A 24,818-nucleotide genomic window follows, 5' to 3' on the forward strand; every position below is an offset into this window, starting at 1 on the left:
ATCTTCACCAATTAGTCAAATAATTTAGTGAAACAATTTGTAAGAAATTATAGTTTTTTTCAATAATTCGTTGTGATTTTTTTTTCTTCTTTTTTTTTGCCTTTTGTACACTTGAATTTATATTGGGGATAGAAGAAAGAACAATTTAATTTGTTATTGTGATCAATTTATTGTATTTTATGGGTGCAAAGTGTCAAAATGCTACATTTAAAGGATACGAAGTGAAATTAAGCCTGAATATGAGTTTAAGTTCAATTTTAGATAAATTCCACTTTCCCCCCTTGTATTTTGGCTCGATATCACTTACTCACTTCTACTCTTGATTGCATCGATTTGCCCCTTGTACTTGAAAATTTTCTCAATGTGGCCCTCGCCGTTAGTTTTTAGACCTTTGACCTTAACATTGCCACATTGAGACAATTATTCAATTGCAGAAGGGCAAATCGATGCAATCGACAATAAAAGGGGGTAATGTGATACCAAACCAATGTGAAATGGAATTTACCCTTCAATTTTTAGTTAAAACTAAACTTTAAAGAAGGTCTCTATAATATCTTTAAAACTCTAGGGGTCTAAATACAATTAGGTTCAACCATAGAGGGCCAATATAAATTACTCAATATTTTCGTTCAGAGTGAAAATAGAATATTCAAAACGTCAATTGCCACAAGGGGTTAAGTGTAACTTAAAATCAAACCTCAAGGGATGTGTCTTTAATTTTTCAAATCTAAGGGGTCTAAAATAACAATAGTTAAATTTGGGGAAGTATAATTTACCCTAAATATTATTTAAAATTTAGAATTATATAAAAAGTATATATTCCGTATATAAGTGGCGTATAAAATTAATAGGGAATAATTGTTTTTCCTATGCATATTTACTGCACAAATGCAGAAGCAGAACAAGCACAAAACCCTACTTTTTTGTTTTGTGAAAGTAGCCCCACATTTTACCCTATTTACATTGTGACACGCACTATTTTATTAATAAATAATAATAATCACAGGATTTACGATTAAAAAAAACTCTGATTATGTTTCTGTAGCCTCAGCTTTATATAGTTGTTAATTAATATTTTTGGAATATTCATACACTATTTCCACTTTAGATTATTTATAAATATAAAAATAGAGAGAATCACAATGAGGCCCATGATAAGGGACTTAAATGCACTTAGATTTACGTAAAAAAGAGTCTTGTAAATAATCTCATACTCATGTCTTTTGTCAAAAATATCCTCTATATTATGCAATTCCTTTCATTATACTCTAATTTTCTCAATATTAAACATTGACCTCGGATTTTTGATCAATATATCATATCAATTTTCATAATTTTTTGAAAAAATAATTATTTTTTCAAAAAATATTTTTTTTTATGAATTTTTTTTTTCAGCCAGATTCCGGTGTTGACTTATTTATAGTTTTTATTTTGAAAACTTTTTTTTTCTAAAATATTTTTCAGGTCGGATTCAGGCGTTGACTTTTTTTTTTCCTCTCTAAATTATTGTGTTAACAACAAAATTATTGTCTGAAAATAGTAATATTAAATACCAAAATAATAATATTACTAATATTACTGTCTCAAACAGTAATATTATTGCATGAGACAGTAATATTACGGTCGAAGACAACAATTGCAGGTTAAGACGATAAAATTAATTAATACAGTAAAATTATTGTCTCAAATAGTAATATTAATGTCTGAGACAGTTAAATTACTATTGCAGTAAGTAATTTAACAGCCAAGACAGTAATATTAATTAAATTTTTTTTTTAAAAAAAAAATCAACGCCGGATACAGTAATATTACTATCTCAGACAGTTATATTACCGATGGAGATAGTAATTTAGCAGCCAAGACAGTAATATTAATTAAATATTTTATTTAAGAAAAAATAAAATTTCAAAAAGAAAAAAAAAAGACAACACCAGAGACCGACGGTCAACGGCGGTCACCGACGGTGGTGGGTCAGAATTGGAATGAGGGTCAAAATTGATTAATTGGTAAAATTGGGCTAAGTTGGGGTGTGAATCATGAAATTGGAGTTGAATTAGAGTTTCAAGGAATTGATGGTAATTTTGGCATATATAAAAAAAATTTCCTTACTTGAAAATAAGTTTGAATGAGCTGGATTTAGTTGAAAGACAAAAAAGTTGAATGTCTCATTTTTAATTAGATGCCCTTATCATGACTCTATTTGCCATTTATCCATAAAAATATAATTTAATTTCTTTCTATTAGAAAACAATGTATAATTTAAGTAATTTGTGTTTATCGAAGTGATTTATGGTAATAGTAATTATATAAAAGCAAAACACTAAAAATACCCTTCACACTTTAATATGCTTCAATTTTATCATTTAATTCAATTTAACTTTAATTTAACCACAAATTTCACCAATTATTTAATTTTGACCTCTAATTCAATTTTGACTATAATTTCGCCCGTAACCGTGGATCTTTGACGTTGACTCTTTTGTTTCTTTTCTAACGTCGCTGACCGACAGTCGACGCTGGTTTTCGGCGGCGTTCATTTTTTATTATTTTATTTTTTTTTTTTATTTTTTTAGGGTAAATTACACCTACACCCTGAGGTATGCTTAAATAACTTAAAGGTCCCTGTGGTATCGATAATTACACTCACCCCCTTGAAACGTTGTTATAAACTCCAATGGGATAATGTATTGGATACGTTATTACGAGAGAAATCTAACGGACTATTGGTTTCAGGAAATGGTGGAGACAACAAAGGATTATGAGTGATTTAAGAAATATTGGGGGAGCCATGTCACCCCATTACTCCCCACAACTCTATGTTATCTCCACCACTAGCTAAAAGTAATAGTCCATTAGAAACATATCGGAATAATGTATCCAATGCATTATCCCGTTAGAGTTTCTAACTACGTTTCAGGGGGTGACTGTAATTATCGATACCATAGGGTCCTGAAAATTATTTAAGCATACCTTAGGGGTGTGGGTGTAATTTACCCTTTTTTTTTAAGTTTTTTGTTCAACATTTATTTGTCCGTTTAAACAATAATATTGATGTGTTCGACGGATGTGTTAACTATATTACTGTTTAACACGGTAATATTAACTATATTACTGTTTAAACCAGTAATATTGCTATAATACTTTCTAACATAGTAATATTAACACAACAAAAATCACTATTATTGTGTAATACAGTAATATTAATATTTTGATTGTTCAACAAAGCAAACATAATAAAAAGCCAAAAAATACAGTTTCTGATGCACCAGAATCTGATATATACAAGCCAGAAAACATATATTACGATCATCTTGCTTCAACATGTGGAGTTCGAATGGGATAAAATGGGTACAAAAGTGATAACATTCCGTATAATAGATTCCACTAAATTTTAAACCGCAAAGGTAGACGTCTAAAAAGATTTATAATTGAGGAGAGTGGTTGTAATTACCCAAACAAGAGGGATGTTTTGTAATTTAACCATACCTCAGGGTGGTTGTAACTTACCTTTTTTATATACTTCAATCCTTTTAAAACTATGAAATCCAAAAATAAAAATATATCTCATCACTATTTAAAAAAAATGCAATAAAACACATTTTAAGAAAAAATAGATAATATTTTTCTATGCAACAAGTTGTTGACTAGCTAATTAAAACTAAATTTGGATTGGGAGAAGTGTATAGTCTTAATCAAGTGTAAGGCTAGACAAGAACTAGTCAGTAAGCAAATTGGAATTCATTGATCACCATTTTTATTTTTCCTTCAATTAATTTCTGAAAGCTACAGTGCATAATTAAAGAAGACTACTCTGCACCTAAAATTAATAAATAGTCAAAAAAAAAAAAAAAAAAAAAAAACCATACGTATAGATACATATATATAAATACATATTAGGTATTAAATGATGTAGAAAAGAGTTGAGATTTCCCAAGTTAAGTGTTAGGCATATAACGTAAAACAGAAGATAAAAGATATGTGAGTGGCAGAGTTCTTTTGTTCAGTCACATTACTTCAACTTCTGATTTTTCTCTGCTTTCTAACTTTGCAGAGTTTCACACACTCACACACACACACGCATAAGTATACAGTATAGTTGACTTTTTTTGACTTTTTTTTTTTTTTTGTATTTTCAGAACTAATTTATTACTTCAAAGTTTGACACTGCATATATGTAAAAAAAGAAATATACATTAGAAAATAGAAACTTCAATATTCTCTAGTTTTGGACATGTTTTATCTCATTCTAACTTCACATTTTGAAACAAGATGATCATAACTTGGCTGGTAAATATTAGATTGTGGTACAGTAGAAACTAAAATTTGCATAAAACGAGTATAAATATAGAACATTGCTCTGAATCTAGAAGATTATATTATGCTGAATTTGACACCGTAAAGATGGATGTGTAAGAAGATTGATTGTTGAGAGGGTGGCCGTAATTACCCAAACATAAAAGATTTTTTTCGTAATTTGACCTTACCTCAAAGATTGGCAGTAATTTATCCTATTTATTTTTGGTAAAAATAAACTTATTTTTTCAAGTGGGATAGTAGAGAGTATCTTAATTCAAATATTTTAATTGGGAGACTGTTATTAAGGGTGGAAGTCGGATGGATTGGGAATCATAAATTAATAATGAACACTTTTGGAGATTTTTTTTTTCCGAAATAAGAGACTAAGTGAAAATCCGCTCAAAAATAGTTTGCACATAAAGCAAAAATCGTAACTTAAAAATTTGAAATGACAAAATTTGTTCGACAATTTCAAACTTTTAAATTGGAAATGGCGGACGTTAAAAATTCTATAATGTAGTCATTTGTATTGTGTAATATCAAATACATAATAACGTTGATATTGTAAGTGTAATTTAGAAAAATAATCAAAAAATTTAAAAATATTATTGAAATCTAAAATTGGATTGGAAACTGGAATCTAATATGTATTCCAATTATGTTTCGAGAAAAACGAAAATCGAAACATTTCATAATTTGAAATAGAAAATATTGTTTCGAAATCAATAATTTTCTAATAGGAATCAACAAAATTATATTCCATTTTGGACCACTAAAAAAATTGGATAAAAAGGAAATAAAAAAAATAAATGAATAAAATACTAAATGCAGTTTCCTATGTATTTTTGCGCTCCATTTATTGTCTATATAAACATGCTACATTCATCAAGTTAGTTCCAAATTCCATCACTTCAAACTTCACAGCAGCACATTCATAATTTCATATATGATGACTGTCTTTTCTCTCTCTTCTTTCTCTCTCATCAAAACTATCAATATGGAACTGTACGAGGTGAAGAATGCATGTTCTGTGGAGTTCTCATGTCTGAATAAAACAGTTTTGCGGTTTCGAAACTCGCCGGGAAAAAAATTAACGGCAAAGTTTTGAAGTTTTCGGGCGCTATCCTCTCTGAGCTTTTTAAGTAATTTTTTTTTTGTTTTTCCTTTTTCTTGACCTTGCAAGACTTATATTTTCTTTTATTTTAATTTTCTTCAATTGAAGCAATTTAATTTATTTTTAGATATTCTGTTATCCCGTTCAAACCTTTCATCTTCTCCGTTTTTAGCTATTCCTTCTGAGCTTAATTGGGTACGTGTAAGTAAGTTTCAATCATTCTATATATATTATTTTTTTTGGCCTTTTATTTTGGTTTTTCATTTTTTTTTTCCTGTTTTCTAATTTGTAGCTTGTGTTTTTGTTTTGAATTAGATGCAATGTGCAGAATTTTGTTGTAATGTAATATTTGTTAATGGAATGATGTTTAGCTTGAATTTGATTGGCTGTGCAATGGGTGGAAACTGTTAGTTTTTCACAAGCATTACTTTCTCATTAATGCATAAAATAATTAACATTATGAATTAATAAGCTAATTAAGTTCAAATGTAAAAGAAAATCAATAAAGAAATATTTAAGTGTTTAATGATTAATAGTTACACATTAAATATATCATTCTTGATAGATTGTTTAAAGATTTTATGTATCAATTGTACAATTAAAATAATAAAAATTCGAATAAATTCCCTCTCTCAAAATACAAAATTCATGTAAACCACAAACAAAAATATGATCTCCTTTTTCACAAATTAAACAATTGCATATTTACCCAAACAACTTTTTCACAAACCAATACAAATAAAAAAATAATAAAATTAATTCTCAACCATGTATAATAACAATCAGCAGTAGCTACTATGATTCAAAGAACACAGCCATTTCCTGCCGTCACTCTGCGAATTCGACCGCCTAAAACTCGAAGATCTCGTCGAACACCTAACCAAACAAGGACTAGTAGAACTTTCCGAAACTCCCATGCAATTCACCGAAGGGAATCTTTTACAGCTCAGCGATCTAAAAGATGCTCCGATGGGCGAAGGAAAACGAGCGCAGTGGAAATCCAACGGTGTTTCCAGAGAATTGTTGTTTGTGTCGGCAAATTCGTTTGTTGAGCATGTGCAAAAGGGTAGAGATAAGCTCGTTCTCGCGATTTCTTTCGTTATTATCGGTTCTGTCCCTGCCAGCCTGGCGAAAGAGACTATGCCGTGGCGGCATAGTGGGCAGGCAATTGAGCCCGGGGGGCCGTGGCCCCCGTTTGAGGCGGTGTTTGTTGAGCAAAGGTAGAGCGCGCAGTGTGTGCAAAACTCGTGGAAACAACCTGCGAAAAAAAACGAGGGGAAAAAAATATTATGTTGGGTTTTGTTTGGTTGTGATAGGATTAGCTGAGATGAGATTATTTTTTAAATTGGGAATTGGATCAAAAATGGAATCTCATATTTTTTCCAATTAAAATTCAAAAAAATTCGGAACAATCGGAATGAAAAATATTGTACCAAAATTGGAAAATTTCGGATCAGAAGGGAATTATATTCAAATTTCCAGCCCTAGACATGGCTTATGTTGGCAAACGAACTGAGTCCACAGTGGATAATGCATTCGTGTTGCAAAATTAAAGGGAATCTCAAATTTTATTTAGCCTTTGATTAACCAAAAGTTGTTACATACAAACTAATTTCATTACGAAGTGGTTTTATTATGTATTTAACTATAAACCTTTTAGAGATTTAAACGGGAAAATTACAGTTTTGGTCCTTCATGTTTGGAAATTATTTTTCAGCCCCAAAAAAGTTTTAAATTTCACTTTTGACCCCAAAAATAGTGTTTTTCGTTACATGCTAACGGACATGTGACGGCAGCGAGCGAAAGTGTTTAAAATTGAACCTCGGAGGTGAACTTTGTTCACTTTGGAACAATGGGGACCAAAAGTGGAATCGGACCAAACATGAGGGACCAAAACTGTAATTCTCCCAATTTAAACACAACCAAAAAAGAGAAAGTAAAAAATAATAATAATAATAATAATAATAATTAAAAAAAATCCCCTTTTAAATAAGCATACCTTCTGCAGCAACTGTACACCTTCTCTCTAAGCAAACGACGCATGGATCTATACACCCGGAGCTGGGCGAATCGCTACTTCTCCATCCACATTGTCTGAAACGTCGTAAAACGAGATATAATATAAAAAAAATTAAAAAAATCTAATTTATTGTACAAAATTAATCAATATCGGTTATGTGTATAGTAATTCTCTCACCTAGCAATTTCGACAATGCTCATGAGAGGAAGGCATAAACACGGTGAAGGACTGAGTCTCGGCCGGCCACCTGGCCTTCGGCTTAGAATATCTTCAAGCCAATCTCTATTCCACGATCGAGCAACCATCAACGGCGTCCATCTTCGAACATCGAGGGCAGAATAGTAATTTAGAGGAGAAAAACAATAATTCGATAAAAGTAATAAATACTTTAAATTCCACTTGTTCTCAATAAAATATACGGGGATTTTGCGTACCCGTTTGCGTTCTCTGTGGTCAGACTCGCACCCTTGGCAATTAGAAGCTGAAAAACGGCGAAATACGAATTATACTAAGGAATAAATTTATTCGGATAATTTTAATACTTATTTTAATCGCCAAATAAACGAACCTGACAACACTGTGCATTACCGCCACATGCAGCGTAATGGAGTGGAGTGCTTCCAGCACCTATAGTAAGAAAATAAAAACGTCTCGTCTGGAATTAATACATTTAAGACGAACACATTATCGAGCTTTAGAATGTCTATTTTATCCATTAAAATCACGACATTATATATGTACATATACATAAAACTAAATTCTTGAATCTTAGCAATACCATTTAAATGAACTTAAAGAATTGCCCCCATGGCGATTAATTCATCGGTTACGCAAACGACAAGAAATTTTACATTTCGGACTCGGCAATTTTTGTATTAAAAAAAGATCGGAACTTTATAAAATTGCAGTAAAGATTGGATTTTTATTGTACCTATTAAATCAATTGTAGTGCCATCTTCAATCGTGACTTCATTTACCGAAGCCCCTAAATCGAGAAGTAGATGAACCGTTTCCGCGTGGCCGTTCAGTGCAGCCATATGAAGGGCGGTAACACCTCCATCGGCCGGTCTACTTATTACATCGTAAAGCGCACTAACAAAAAAAAAATCAAATCCACTTCATAGGAAAGAAAAAAAAAACTAAATTAATTAAATCAAGAACCGATAGCATGAATGAAGTACCCTTCGTCGAACTCGGAAATATATTCCTCGTTTCTCGATTTTTTCCTCAAAATACTGCAAAAATTAGGGATGCTCGGAATGTAATCGGCTAATAGAAGGCGTATGCATCTGGTGTGACCGTTTAGTGCTGCTAAGTGGAGTGCGGTTCCTCCGTTTAAATAATCCGCTCTGTGTATCTAAAAATCGAAATCAACACGATTCTCAAATATTATGTCTAATTCAGACATTAGCTTTAGTGTACGGAAAAAAAAACATAAAGACAATCGCAATTTATCATACATTTGCTTTAAAGAGTATTAGTGTCTGAACAACTTCCCAATGCCCATATTGACAAGCTTGCATCAAGGCAGTCTAAATTCACCACATAGACAAGAAAAAAGCAAATTAAATTTCATAAACAAAAATATCGATTTTCAAGAAATAAAAAAAATAAAAAAAATAAAAAAAAAATAAAAAAAAAAAACGATTAATTGTACCTGTCCGCGGTAGTTTCTGAGATTAATATCAACTCCGGATTCGAGCAAAAGTGCAACGATCTAAAGAATATAGTCCGAAATCCAAAGTCAAACAAACCACACTATAGAGATTAATTATTACATTGTATTATTATTGTTATTACATTGATGCAATATATATAGATATATATACCTCATGATGACCTTGAGCTGCAGAATAATGCAACGGAGAATTACGAACACCGAAAGTGGAATATCGAGCGAGGCGCGGATTATAATCCAATAATGCCTTTGCTTCTTGAAGATCTCCGTCTCTTGCTGCAGAGACTAAACGCTCGCCGGATGCCGAACAACCGAACGAATTCCCCACAATACTCAAAAATCCCATTTTCCCCCACAATATTTATATATAACAAACAAACAAACCCCACAAATCAAAATCTTGAATAAAAATCACCACTCTTTCTATATCCGAAAATCGGGAAGAACACAGAAATGCAAGAATTGCATATTTTCGATTAGGTCTGATCGATTTGGGAAAGAGGGAGGCGGAATTTCGCCATCATGGACCGGTTTTGCAAGTAACAAATTGATCATTAAACAATTGTTTTTGTCTTGATGAAGACAGATTCCTGTATTAGCTATAAGCTGGAACTGACTTTGTCAAGAGAAATTATATATATAGAGGTGAATAAAAATGAAATAAAAATTTAATCTTTACAGGTAGAAATTACAATTGAGAAAGATTCAAACAAACCCCACTTCTTCTGTTTTCACTTTTCACCTCAGCAATCAAAAGATTCTTTTGGAGATGCCCTTTTCTTACACAAGTATATTAATGAAAAAATTTCTTCAAACCCCCTACCTTAATTTTTTTTGCCTGAAAATCAAGAACACCACCAAACCCAGATCACAAGCAAGAAACCCGAGATTCACACTATAAATGTGAACCCACCGCTCCACAAACTCAACCAAGAAAAGGGTTGTTTTCTTTTCTTGATTTTTTTTTTGGTTTTTTTTTTTTGGTTAATTATAATATTAATGACAGACAAACATCTCAGGAAATCTCTCTACATTCCCCCCCTCTCTCTCACTCTATAAATATATTATCTTAATTAAAGAATGAGGTGTAAGGCTTAATAATCGGCATAAAAATGAGGGAAAAAAAGAAAAAAGAAAAGCTAATTTAATACTCACAAACTCATCTGCCAGTTATTAAGGCTGGCTTTTGTTTCGGTGTATTTGTTTAAGGGGTGGGTTTGATTAATTAAAAAAAAGGAAGCCGACACCGAGTTTTGCGGCAACCTCAAACCAACTTGTCTACAAAGGAAAAGTGTCCACTTTGTTGTCCCGTAACGAACTTGTGTAAATTAATCAATGTTCGAATTCTTTAGTCCACAGTTGTTAGATCGAGTTTAGTCTGTCACATATGGTTAGCCTAGTGTAGTTTACATCTCTTGTACAGTTTACTAGCTATTAGACGAGAGCGTAGATTTATCCAGTGCTTACACACTTAGCTGAAGATTCCTTAATTGAAAAATATAATAATAATAAATTGTGCACTCTGATCATCATTGCCACTTTGTTATTATTCTCATTATTACCAGTCAATTTTGGTAGTTGGGGTTGTTATTGTTCTCCTCTCTCCAATCTTGTCAATTCTTTTATGGTCCCCCATCTACATAATTTTGAGCATAGCCTATTCCCCAATCTTGTTCTTTGTATATTTTTTAAAAAAATGCATTTTTAGTGGAGTTTAGATAAAATTGGATGAATCCAACGCATCTTTGCTCAAATTTACTTTAGAAAAAGGAATATTACTAAGTTTAAATTGCAAAAATGTCCCTCAAGTTTGGGTAATTTCAATAGCATCTCAATAAATCTTCTTACACGTCCACTCTTATGGTGTCTAATGCAACAAAATCCTCTAGATTGCGTGGAATGTTCTCTAGTTTGTACTTGTTTTGTGCAAAAAACAGCTTCTAATGCACCACAATTTGATATTTACAAGTCAAGAAACACATCTTATTTAAGTGGGTCGGGTTGATTAGGTTGAAATGGGCCTAAATAAGCATATGGGCCAAACTTTATTAAATAAAATAAGCCCGCAAAGAATTAAACAGAAATTGGTGCATCTCAGCTCAAATCAGGGGTTATACCCGAACGAACACGTGTCAATTTATTATTAGTTGGATCAAAATTGGGTATCAAATCACTTAAGCATGAAATTAGATGCTATACCTGGTTATTTACATTGGGTGGATTTGAGTCGTAGATCTACTCATAATCAACACACACTCATGTGTGTGTGCGCTTAGTGGGTAGTTATTTAATCAAATCTACGGTTAAAATCCATTCGGTGTGAATAACTAGGTGTAGCATCTAACTCCTCTCACTTACACCATTTCTTTAATGTGTTATTGAAGTATGAATGAAACTATGAGGTGAAAGGATAAAAAAATAAATTAAAATTCATAAATTGGACATTTATTCGTTAGAGAATAATAGAGTTGGCTTTGGATCAACAATTCTGCTATTTGGCTATTGGGCCTTAGTTTTTAGCTTTGGCCCATTATCTTTTGCAATAATAAATAATAAAAGGGTAAATTACAAACACCCCCTGAGGTATGGTCAAATTACAAAAACACCCCTCTTGTTTGGATAATTACAACCACCCCCTCAACTCCTCAAATTTAGTGGAATCTTCGAGATTATATGGAATATTATCACTTTTGTACCCGTTTTATCCCATTCAAACTCTACATTATGAAGCAAGATGATCATAATATGTGATTTTTAGCTTGTATATATCAGTTTGTGGTACATCGGAAACTGTATTTTTACACAAAACGAGTACAAACTAGAGCACATTTCACCGAATCTAAATGATTATGTTGAATTTGGCACCATAAGCGTGGAGGTGTAAGAAAAAATCATAGTTGAGGGGGTAGATGTAATTATCCAAACAAGAGGAGTTTTTTTTTGTAATTTGACCATACCTCAGGGGGGTGTTTGTAATTTACCCATAATAAAAATCCCAAAAGATCGAAAACTAGGGAAAAAAAGAAGGAACAATTTCGATTACAAAAACGAAGTTGCGCCGGACCCACCGTTGTAAATCTCTTGACCAATATATGTGCAATTTCAGTCGAGACTAGTAAAATTTTATTAATTTAGCAAAATATTAAATTACTGCACTTATAAATTTAACTTATTTTCACCTAATCGGGAACGAAAAAAAAAAATATTATTTAGGCGAGAATAAACCAATCATATGATAACATAGAAAATGTAGAAGAGATGGATGAAGGAATACGTCAATTTTTGTCCAGCAAAATCTTCCTGGCAAGGTCAACTACTTAACGGATCTTCCACGTAAGTACTAATCATAATCAAACAAATTTTTTCATTTAGGTTTTGGACTTTTGCAGGTTTCGCACGTGTTGCATCTGTCGGAATGCCAGGTGTACATACATATATATTGTCATTTTTTTGTAGGTAAATTAACAATAGTTCCTAAGATAATAATTTATCTTGTTTGTGAAATAATATTTATTTTCTCAAATTACTGGTCTATATATCAAAAGTTTAACATAAAAGGCAATAAACAGTAAAAAATGCCCCTAATGAAAATCAAAGAGATGGTAATAGAATATTTAAATTGCAAATAAATCGCTAAAATATGTCTAATTATAAAGATCACTTTTTTTGTTTGTAAAACTACATTTACCTCTTAACTTCCCCAGCTCAAGAGGAAAATCTCCTAATATTCCAATTCCGCACTAAATAATTTCAGAAAAATAATTAAAAATTGAAATTTCAGTAATTAAAAGGAAGTCGAAAAAAATTAGTTCCAAAAAAAAAAAAAAAAAACCAAATAAGAATCGATAAAATTCGAAAATTTTATTGCAATTTTCACCCATAATTTATAACCATCACATATTTGGCTATGAAATAAGTAATATGGCTAGAAGCCTATGCTATGCATTAAAAAAGAAAAAAAACATTGGGATTGCATCTTTTGAATATTTTGTGTATAGGGACTTAAAATAATGGATGGAGTCTTCTAATTACAATTTTGAGCATCGTGCCATAATTACACGATCCCATTTATTTGGCATAAATCCAAAATTGAAACCTATTATCGTGTTTTCAGTGTTTATGTTTTTTATACAATAAATACTTGGATCTTCAAATTCGCCTTAATTAGGGGCTTTCTGGTATTCATTTCAAGAACAAGGGTACTATTGTCCTGCAAGGGATGATGTAGCGGCTGGAGCAAGTGAAGTTGTTTTAATTGATCCAAGTTCGAATTCTATTGCCAACGAGTGCTAGATGAAGCGTGTCACATATCATTAATCTAGTGGATTTACGTTTCTCGTATGGTTATCCATTTTGTACATATGTTATCATATGTGTGTAGATTTATAACGCCAAATTCATCAGGGGGTGTATATGGAAATAATGGAAATAAATGAGAGTGGAAGTAATAATTGCATGAAATGGAGTGTTGATTTTAATTAAACAAAGGATTAGCGGAGGTGTCGTGTCATGTCATCCACGACTATATGGTCCACATCTCAATTGGCTATATTCATAATCCCAAACATTAATAAGGGTATAAACTAGAAATGAAGTAATTAATGATGATCCGACTAGATTCGTGGTGGGTTGGTTTAGAGAGATGGGTAGGCCTGAACTTGGACCCGGGTCCGCGGATGAACCTACAAAAAAGGAAAGAACCGGAGTTAGCACTCTGACGGCCAAGTCAGTAACTTCTTGAGGAAGATATTATGTTTTTGTAATTGGTGTAGAAGATTTGTATATATATATATCGATACCTGTATTTACTGCCCCTATTTATACTAGAAAGGGGACGGACGTCAAATATTCTCCAATTTAATTTACCTGTCCAATAGCGGTAATTAGGCACCCCGGACTCCAAATTAACTTCAATACAGTTTAATATGTCATTTCATTAGCGGCTGCAGCTGCAAAAAGTAGGAGATCAGAACGACATTCCTCTGCGCCTGTCAGTGGATTAGACATGCATTAAATACCTCCACGTGCAGCTAGCACCGACTCCTGGGCTGGTCGGGCGAGAAGCCTTGCGAGAGAGCTTCTCGTTCTCGCGGGTCGCTTGGTCCCTCTCGCCTAACAAGGCGTCAGCTTAATGGGTCCTCCTCTCTTGGTGGGCTTAATGGTGCCTTTTGACCCTAATTGGGCCCTTGGACTTCACTGGATCTGCCAAACGGTAATGGGCTGGATCAAATGAAATGTTAGAAATTTAAAGTCACAGATAATATAGAACATAAAAAATTCTTCAAAGCGACATATATTATGGAACAGATGGAGTATATGTAATACATGTTGAAACTTCCAAATTTTGGAACTTCCCACATCTTTGAATATCCAAATCCGAAATCAGTTTTACAATTTTTTTGCTCGACTTACTCAACAAATATCACGTCGATTTTTACTACGCAAAATCACAATCTTAATAGAAGCCATGTTTGCAATTTGTATAACACCGTCTTTCACAATCTTGTAGTAATAAATTGGGAAAATTATAGTTTTCGCCCCACAAGTTAGCGCACAGTTTCATATTTGGTCCCAGTTATTCACAAAAAAACACATTAATTCGGTCCCTCATGTTTCATAATTTGACACTTTTGGTCATTTTCACAGATTCACCGTTAGCCCATCAGTTAATAGAATGATGGGCACATGCTAGATTCCGCTAGTACTAACGGAAAATTGACGGAAATGACCGAAAAATGTTAAATTCTTCTAAGCGCCTTAGGTAGCTGCTACTTATCGGATTTTTTCTAAGAAGTTAGGTAGGTGGTTGAGCCGAAGCGTAGAAGGAGACTAAGAGTAAGTCATCGGTTGTGCCGGAGTTGATTTCCTACTTCCAGTAGAATGAGGGCCACACAACCGTAAACCCTGCAGGAAATGCTTTCTAGATCCAATCGTCCCCTGATCTTTCGTTCGCTATTCGAATTTTGGACCAGTATAAATGTACGAAAGGTGGTCTTATCCTTTTCTTTCCGACTAGTAGCTAGTAGCTTCGTCGTTGATCTCTCCTCTTCCCGCACGGTTGTGACTCGTATGTCCAGACAAGGACTAAAACTTTTTATTGTGAATATGAGAGACTAGATGTGTAATTGAGGTAAACTTGAGGGACAAAAATGTAAATTTCCCATAATAAATTTACATCACATAATTAATTATCATATGTTGCGAATTAAAAAATAATAATTAAGTATACTATGATAAAACAATAACAACTAGACAACATTGGAGGTACAAGAAAGATAAAATAAATTAAAGATTAAAGGGGCGTGTAATAAATAGTCATATGCTGAACAATATTGCATTAATGAACCTTACCTTAGCACTGAATAATGTTGCCTGGACGAAATTGGGATAATCAATATTAATTATTAATTCAACAATTCACAGGCTTGGAAGGTGAACTCCATTATTTAATTTACACTTTGTGAGGCCCCATATTAATTAATTATCATGATAAATAAACATCATAAAAAATTGAAATTAAGAAAATATATATACCAAGTTATCATATGTTTGTGAGGCTGGATCATTCAATTTGGATACATCGAGATTTTTTTCGACAATTATTTTCCGACTAGCAAGTTAGATATCACGTGTTGATAGAGAACGTCCAAGTTCGACTGAAGCCAAACTCGGAGTTCTCTATACACATGACCAGGGGCGAGTCCACCCCTTTAGCAGGGTGGACTGAAGCCCACCCAAAATTTCTAAATTTTCCCTATATTATACTTGTATATATATCACTTCCATCTATTTTTTATTAATTAGCCCACGCAAAATTCAAATTAATATAAAAGAAGCCTTTACTATTGTTAATTAGTCCACAAAAAATTCAAATTAATGCAAAAATACTCTATTTTTTTCTTCCTTTTCTTTTCCTATTTACTGATTTTCTCACAAAAAAGTTCTAAAAAATTTTCGGGCGTACCCTCGAAAATTTAAGACTCCCTTGTACCAAATTTCTGGACTCGCCACTACACATGACAGATCCAAATTAGATCTAACGAACTTGTAAATGAAAGAATGATATGCTTTTATATATAGGCCTTGAAATCGTTATTCGACTATCAACGAGAAGCCACAAAAGCATCGGAGAAAACGTATAGTAAATGTTATAAAAGTGATTAATGAAATTAGGTCAACCTCAACTCACTAACAGCAACCATGCCGGTCACCTTATAATTGATTGAAAAGGTTAAGTTTGAAGAATTTTATACAATGATCATTTAATCAAGGTTATGCATCTAACTTTGGTACTCATCATTTTTAATTTGTTGTTGAAATAGATGAATATAATTTGAAGATTAATGATTACCAAAACACAAGATTCAAACATTGCATCATTTATTTATACTTTATGATATAAAAGTTTTGCTCCTTCTTTTTATCTATGATTAGAATCTTCCAAATACTCTATGAGCGTTAAATGAGCATCGACTGTAGTCGTGAAGTTAGAATTTCATCACTCGAAAAAAAAATTATCGACTTTCTCTTTTCTAGGACAAATTAGAAGATAGGAAAAGAAAAATTTAGTGATTTTTTTTTTCTTTTTTTTAAATTTAAATTTTGAGTGGACTAATAATAAAAATTGGGTGGACTTAACTAATATATAGGTGTAATATTATAGTGAATCTTTTTTCCACTAAGGATGAGCTTGAGTTAATCATTTTCCAATAGTGGACTCGCCCCTGATTCCAAGTTATAAATTTGTAACATCGCATCCTACTTGTTAAACTCATTAATCATTTTTCTTTATTTTTTTCAATTAAAAATACTTGATTATATCTTTCTACATAAAATTAAATTGTTAAAATTATAGAAGCACAATACAAATGCAGCAAATTATATATACATATATAGTAGTAGTAGTAGTAGAAATAAATAAAATTTAAAAGGAGGCCACGACCCCCTCTAGTCCTACAATGGCTTCCGCACTGATCAAGAGAGAGTCTATCGTAATTCAAACATATATTATGACTTAATAATTATTTCCTCCACTATTGATCTATATATAATAACACACATCTATGTGTATATGTACTTAGAGAATAATCATTTATGTAGATATACGATTTAAAATAACATAATTTATTTCATCGGGTGTAAAATTTCATACGTTAATAATCATGAAAGTTAGTTATAATTTCATAAATTTTTTTAAGATTTCATACGTCTGCAATAATCATGAAAGTTAGTTATAATTTCATAAATTTTTTAAAAAAATTATTATTTTCCCAATATTTTATTGAAGGAGAGATGGAAGAGAGGATACATCTTCTATGTGGGGATTTTGTTTCAAAAAGCTGACTGCTCTTTAGACGGCACAAAAAGTTAAGTACAAAACAAAAGCAAGATGTAAAATAATCACTACCAATTACCATAACAAAAGTGCAAATAATTATTGTCACTTTCAAAATTATATATGTGGTCCCTTCCATTTCCGTAACTACCACATTGACCCCATAAACTTCCAAATTTTATTTTTTTCCAGCTTCAATTTTTTTCTTTTTTTTTTTTTTTGGATTAAATAGCTTAAAAAAAGTTTTCACCACTACCTATCTTTGACTTTGAGAATATGTAAATAATTTTGTTGCCTTTCCCACAAAAGGGGCTTTACATGGAATGGAAGCACCAAATCAAGAATATGTGATCAGATGTGAAAAGAAAAGAAAAGAGTTCACTAATACCATGACAAAGTGGTGATTAAATTAATATAATTATTAATTAAGTATTATTTTACTGCTCAAGATTACATTATTTAATTCAAGAGAATTAAATGTGCATTGGGGTTAATGAAATGTGGTGGTTCTTCCAAGTCAACCCCCAAAACCCTCCTACCATTTGATCAAAGTCATAAACATTTATTTATTTTATTATTATTTTTTTTGATGAATTAATTGTAGAACAAAGAAAGAAGAGTGCAACAATCTCATTCCATGAATATTTTTTTAGATCGAACTTAGAACACATGGCTTGTCGTATTGCACGAGAATGAATAAATTTATTCGATACACATCTATAATGCGTATTTTTTTTATTAAACAAAAAGGTAAATTACGGCCTCCTCTGAGTGAATGTCAAATTACTAAAAAATTCGCTACCGTTTGGATAATTACAATCACCCTCAACTATGAATTTTATTACATATATACTTTTGCAGTGTGACTCAAATTTAGTGGAATCTTCTAGATACTGTGAAATATTCTCCAGTTTGTATCCGTTTTACACCATTCGAGCTCCACATTTTGAAACAAGATGATCATAAGATGTGTATCTCTTAGCTTGTAAATATCAGATTGTGGCGCATCAGAAACTGTATTTTTACACAAAAAGAGTACGAATTAGAGAACACTCCACGAAGTCTACAAAATTCAGTTGAATTTAACATCATAATATGAACGTGTAAGAAAATTCTTAAATGAGGGTTTGGTTTTGAATTACACAAAAACAAGTGCGTATTTCATAATTTAACCTTAAAAAAATGCAAAAATTTTACCAGCTGCCCTAGTATTTTTAAATAATATTTTAAAAAAGCCTGACATTAGATTTTAGTGCTAATTAGATCCAATAATAATGGGGTTCTGCTGGTAAAATTTAATGCAAAGCCAAAATAAAAATTCAAATCTTCACCCTCTCTGCATCACATTTATTTCTCTCTCAGCATTCTCTCTCTCTCTCTCTCCCTCTCCTATCTCTCTCTCTCTGTAAATTTGACCTTGCAGGTTTCTCTTTCCAGTTAAAAGATAAAACTAAGAAACTCCTTCACCTATATCTCATCTCACCTGAATTCACACTTTCAAAAAAAATTCGCATCTTCTTCTTCAGAAAAATGGGGCACTTGTACCACGCGGTACAACCATAAAGATCCAATCTTTCGAAGTTTCCCGCATCGCATTCACCAAAATATGGAGTGGGTTCTTCTCCAAATCAAGGACGGAGCAACCTTTCTCTCTCCTCCACCGCCGCCGCCACTTTCTCTCTCCTCGCCGCCGCACTCCGCCGCTTTCAATTTAAACAACAAGGTGAGCCCGAGCATGCTACTAATCATCATAATCCTCGCAGTCATCTTCTTCGTCTCCGGCTTGCTCCACCTCCTCGTCAGATTTCTGCTCCGGCCGCCGAGCGGCCGGAGCCACGACGAAACGGATGACGTCACCGCCCTGCAGGGCCAGCTGCAGCAGCTCTTCCACCTCCACGACGCCGGCGTTGACCAGTCCTTCATCGACGGCCTCCCCGTGTTCAACTACAAGGCGATTTTGGGCGGCGCGAAGAAGGATCCGTTCGACTGCGCTGTGTGTCTGTGTGAATTCGAAGGCGAGGATAACCTCAGACTCCTGCCCAAATGCAGCCACGCTTTTCACATGGATTGTATTGACACGTGGCTGCTGTCTCACTCCACTTGCCCCCTCTGCAGGGCGAGTTTGCTGTCTGAATTCTCTCCGAATGGGCATTGTTCCCCCATAGTTCTTGTTCTTGAATCTGGTAGTAGCGAAAGTTCTAGAGAAATCGTTTCCGATAATAATAACAATATTCATAGGGTGAATTCCCATTTGAGTTGTTTCTCCGACGAGGGTTTTAAGGCGGACCCGCCTCGTAAATCGGGTGAAATTGTTGTGGAAAATGAGGATGAGGGCGATCAGGAGAGAGAAAAAGTAATCGAAAAGGTTGTCTATGTGAAGCTTGGGAAATTCAAGAATGTGGATGGTGGGGGTGAAGGGGGGAGTAGCGAGAGTAATGCCGATGCGAGGAGATGCTTCTCGATGGGTTCGTTTGCGTACGTAATGGACGAGGGTTCGTCGTTACAAGTGCCGATTAGGACGCCTATTAAGAAACAATCTTCGAGCAAGAAACAATGTCATAGGGCAGCCGTGTCGGAGTGCGGGTGCGATTCGAGGAGGGAGTTCAACGGGTTCGAAGCTTTCAAGATTCTTGATATCCAAAGCGATGGCAATGTCGATAATAAGTCAATAGGTGGGGGTAGTGGGAGGGAGAGTTTTTCGGTTTCGAAAATTTGGTTGAGGGGGAAGAAGGATAAGGGTGTTGATGGTGGTGGTGCTGCGGCGGATTCGTCGAGAAGGGCATTTTCGTTCCGTTTTCCGTTGCACCGGAATGTTCCGGTTGGTGGCGGCAAGAATGGGCGGTCGGAAAACGGAGCGAGTGACGACGAGGAAATCGAGAGCTGTAATAGTTTGGATTTTTCGCAGGCGAATTCATCGTCTTTTGGGAAAGGGACACTCTTCTGGCTTATGGGAAGGCAAAACAAGATTGTTCATTCATCTTTTTCGAGCAATGTTTAGATTATTAATATCCTTTTATTTTATTTTATTTTTTGCTGCATGTAATCTGATTATACATTTTTCCTACTTAGAATATAACACAATTTAAGGCAATTTGACTATGAAAATACATCTATTGAATTGTTCTTCTTTTTCTTATTTAATTCTGATTATTTGGATTAGGGACCGACTGACTGAACTATTATAATTTTGTTATTAGTGAATATTCAATAATTATTTCGAAATATTTAAATTAATATCTGGCAATATAATTGAATCAGCTTCCAAACTGGCCATGATTGATACATGTGACATTTAAAGTTGCATTTGTCAATCTGTCCTTATAGTTAGTTTTGAGCATTTATTTGGATTTTTTTTCAGAATTGTTTTTTTTTTTAATAAACAATTCGAATCTTTACTTTAAAGAATGAAAAAGAAAATAAAATAAATAAAGAATCTTGTGGGAATCCCAACAATTCTTCGGTTGAACCTTGAAGGCTCACTCATTAAAACCCTTATTTTATTCTGTAACTTCAAATTACCAAAAAAAAAAACTTTAATGTTTGATAATTAAAATCACATTACAACTATGAATCTTCTTACACGTCTATTTTAATAGTGTCAAATTCAACAGAAAATTCTAGATTATGTGGAATGTTCTCTAGTTTGTACTCGTTTTGTATAAAAAATGCAGTTTCTGATCCACCACAATCTGATTTTTGCAAGGCGAGCGACATATCTTATGATCATCTTGTTTCAAAATGCGTAGCTCGAAGGGGGTAAAACAGGTACAAAGTGGAGTATATACACATAATCTAGAAATTCTACTAAATTTTAAACTGCAAGGGTGAACATGTAAAAAGATTCATAATTGAGGAGTGGTTGTAATTATCCAAACATCAGGGTTTTTTTTAATAATTTCACCTTACTTCAGGGGTCTGGGCGTAATTTACTTTTTTTTTTTAAGAAAAAATTAAATTCGGTTTCTTATTAAAATCCCAGCGTTGGACTTTTGGTTAAGTTTAGTGTTAGTGTCAAAACTTGGTAGGTGAAATAATCTTTCAAGAGGGAAATTAATTTGCTTAATTGACTGAAAGCAACTAACTACTAAAACCAGTTGATCAAATTTGCAGTTTAGGTTTTTGGTATCTTATAGAGTTGAAATTTATTTTGTACCGGGATTTTGGAATTTCCTGAAATTAGAATAAAATAATAAATTTTCCGTCTCATATTGCAAATATTTTTTTTGTTTTCCAGTTTATTTAAAGTCGGATGAGTGTGATAAATGTGGAGGTATTTATGTCAAAATAACGCGCAAAGGACTTCAATCAAAACCTTGAATGAAATTAATTAGGATAGATATACGTAGTTTTAGCTAATTTCCCCTTCCGTTTAAGGGAACGAAAGATTCAAAGTCTTGATCCTCCAAAATGCGTTTTCATATCTTCTTAAGATATCATTGGGCATGGTACATTCTCAGACGCGATTATGGTCTCGTTTGCCTAAGATTATTTTAAACAACTGATAAACTCTTACATTACATCTGATAAGCCGTTTTATGAGCTAATAAACTAAATTGTTACCTTTTATTTTTAGTATTAATTTTTCAAAGTATTTGGATAATGATTTTTTAAACTATTTTTATTCATTATAAGATTTTAAATAAAAAATGTGTAGTATATATACTTTTTAAAAACTATCTTATTTGTTCTCCAGAATTTTATTTGCCGAATTTGTAAGATCTTTTTAAAATTTTACCAAACGCTTCACAATTTATAAGCTTCTTTTAATATCTTATAAAATTACCCAGACACCCTCTATGTTTTATATGTATTTGTATATATAAGTGGTTGATATTTATTGATTTTTATTAGTAGTTGAATTTGATAGCATGTTTTAGAATTTGTGATATTAATAATTATGATCATATTGTATTGTTTGACATATTAAGTTAGAGATATGATTGTTATTCTTTTCCAAATGTATCCCTAGTAAAATAATTGATATTACTAAATAAAATATTGTATATTTTCAAATGACCATCATTAAATAATTTTCAAATCATCTCCACCACAAATCTATATTTCATTTTCATTCAATTATTACTTTAGTCTAAAAACAACAATGGTAGCCCAATATTTTTTGAAAATTCCAAATGAAAATGTACAAAAAGAAATAATTTAAAAAATAAAAAAATAAGAAATAAATATTAAATAATAATAGTGTAGATTGGGGTGTGTGGTCACTCGGACTCAGTGAGTCACAGGCTGTTGCATTAAATGGAGAGATGGTGCGGCGTACAAAAGGGCTTTTACGTAATTTACTGTCACCGCCTGGACGGTTATGTGCCGCTGTCTGTTGTTACTTGTTGCAATTATACTATTACCTAATTTTACCTGTCCCCACTTATAAATATATTTATAATTTTATATACATATAGATACGGCTGAAAGTTTGATGAAACAGATTGAAATTAATCTTTTGTGGACAAATTTTAATTTTTCCGGAAGTGCAAAACTGATTCTAATTTTAAGATTTCGGAACGGCGGTGGATATATGCAAACCCATTTTTTTATTAGTTCAAACCCGTAAATTAATTTAATTTTATTACATCAAGACCAAACAAGACGAATATATCCTTATCAAAAAATAATACCAAAATACAAACAAACTCTATTTTTCATTTGTTCAAGACCAAAAAATAAAAAAGTAAAAAAAAACAAAAGAAAAAAAAGAGAAAAAAATAGAAAAAACTCACAATTGCCGCCACCAGACCGCCGAGACACCGACCAGCGAGACATCCACCGCGCCGGCGACGACCAACGACCCACCCACCGCACCACCTCCACCGCACCATCACCACCACCCCACCACCACAAAAAAGTCCTTTTTACTAAATTTTTGTTTGTCAATTCAAAAACATTAATCGAGCATCGATTCTTGATAAATATGCGTGGATGAACATTAATCTATGCTTACTTCTTGTTGGGTTGCAATGCTTTAGCCGATTTTAGAAAAAAAATGAGATTGAAATTGATTTTTTTGTGTGTTTTCGTTGGTTTCCCAAATCGGTTTATCCAGACCGATTTTGTACACGAAAATCGGCGTTACAATGCCGATTTGTGTTAACCAAATTGGCGACACAACGCCGACTTTACAAGTCAAAATCGGCGTTGCAACGTCGATTTTTTTTTTTTTTTTTTTTTGTTGATTTATGTTTTTTATTTGGTTTTGAATTTCATTAAGGGTGAATTAGTATTTTTATGTTGGAGGTCTTGAACTAATAAAAAAATGGGCTTGCATATCTCCGCCGCCTTTCGGAATTTAGAAATTCATTCCAATTCCAAAAGCTATGGAATTTTAGGAATCGCAGAAATTTCGAAAATCACACGAGTTTAATATTTTTAAAAAGTTTCGAAAACTTTCATAAATTTTGAAAAATAAGGACCCCCATATTTATAAAATCATATAACTAAAACTACTTATATGTTAAATTTTAATATTTTAAAATAATTATAATGATTTCAATGGCACTAGACACCTAGATTTAAATACCACAAAATTATTTATTCTCGAAATGATAAAAGTCAAAACTAAGGAAGAAACTAGGTTTTTTACAGTGTTCTAAAAATCGGCCGAGGCGGCTCCAAACCTTTACGATTTTAGTGTAAAGGTTTGGAAAATCGATTTTTTTGCGGTCTGAGGCGGTCCGAGACGGTCAAACTTTTAAGGCGGGTCAAACTCGGTAGCAAAAATCGGTCGAAAATAGGTTAAAAATTGGTTTTTTTTTTAATGCAAAATAAAAGTTGGGATTTTAATAAAAAAAATGAGTTCATGCTTTATTTAGTTTATGTTAACTGTTATTGTTAAAGAACTAATGATGTAGGAATGTGGAATAAATGTAAATTTAAAAAAAATGTCTTTTTATTTATATTTAATAAGGATATTTATGTATTATGATCTTATTATTATTAAACTTTTATTATTTTATTAGGATATATATACATGATGGAGATATAACTATGTTTAAATATCTTTTTATATATGTTTTGAGTATTTATAAATAATATCTAGAAATGTATTATATTAAATCTTAAAAACTAATTTATTTTCGATTTATCACCGATTAATCACCGCCGCACAGATTAATTGTGAGTCGGTGCCTAACCGCCTCCGACCCAATTACCGTTTTTTATAACCTGGATTTTTTGTTTTAAAATGAGATATAGCAAATGAAGTATTAAAGTAATAATATGTAAATACTTCATTTATGCTGCATTAAGCAAAAACAAATTAGACCCGATCAAATCTAACTAACTACGATCAGAATCGATTTATCAAATTCAAAAGGCCATCATGAGCTAAATTTTAGCTTATTATAGCTCAACTCGAATAAAG

General features: G+C 32.6%; 2 protein-coding genes across 2 annotated transcripts; one reads left to right on the plus strand and one right to left on the minus strand.

The window, feature by feature from the left end:
• Positions 1-6,008: 6,008 nt before the first annotated feature.
• LOC105952331 (putative E3 ubiquitin-protein ligase XBOS32) lies at positions 6,009-10,438 on the minus strand. Its single transcript, XM_012975874.2, has 10 exons — positions 9,260-10,438; positions 9,088-9,147; positions 8,891-8,962; positions 8,612-8,787; positions 8,362-8,522; positions 7,999-8,057; positions 7,865-7,911; positions 7,608-7,748; positions 7,410-7,504; positions 6,009-6,668 (listed from the first exon to the last, which is right to left on the minus strand). Exons 1-10 carry the CDS (start codon positions 9,452-9,454, stop codon positions 6,193-6,195), a joined length of 1,482 nt encoding a protein of 493 aa, XP_012831328.2. The 5' UTR covers positions 9,455-10,438; the 3' UTR covers positions 6,009-6,192.
• An 8,312-nt stretch (positions 10,439-18,750) lies between these two features.
• On the plus strand, positions 18,751-20,548 carry LOC105952271 (RING-H2 finger protein ATL13). Its single transcript, XM_012975804.2, has one exon. The coding sequence runs from the start codon at positions 19,050-19,052 to the stop codon at positions 20,439-20,441; it is 1,392 nt and encodes a 463-aa protein (XP_012831258.2). The 5' UTR covers positions 18,751-19,049; the 3' UTR covers positions 20,442-20,548.
• Positions 20,549-24,818: the final 4,270 nt, after the last annotated feature.

This window comes from Erythranthe guttata, chromosome 10 (assembly GCF_056151865.1).
Source record: "Erythranthe guttata isolate IM_541 chromosome 10, IM_541, whole genome shotgun sequence".
NCBI classification, from domain to species: domain Eukaryota; kingdom Viridiplantae; phylum Streptophyta; class Magnoliopsida; order Lamiales; family Phrymaceae; genus Erythranthe; species Erythranthe guttata.

What these genes read in the sequence shown, in the direction of transcription:
- LOC105952331 (XM_012975874.2), bottom strand. Translation starts at nt 9,454, where the DNA reads ATGGGATTTTTGAGTATTGTGGGGAATTCGTTCGGTTGTTCGGCATCC. An exon ending in ATTTCCGAGTTCGACGAAGG is followed by an intron (nt 8,523 to 8,611) that starts GTACTTCATTCA and finishes TTTTTTTGTTAG; the next exon opens with TGCGCTTTACGATGTAATAA. An exon ending in AGCATTGTCGAAATTGCTAG is followed by an intron (nt 7,505 to 7,607) that starts GTGAGAGAATTA and finishes ACGACGTTTCAG; the next exon opens with ACAATGTGGATGGAGAAGTA.
- LOC105952271 (XM_012975804.2), top strand. Translation starts at nt 19,050, where the DNA reads ATGGAGTGGGTTCTTCTCCAAATCAAGGACGGAGCAACCTTTCTCTCT.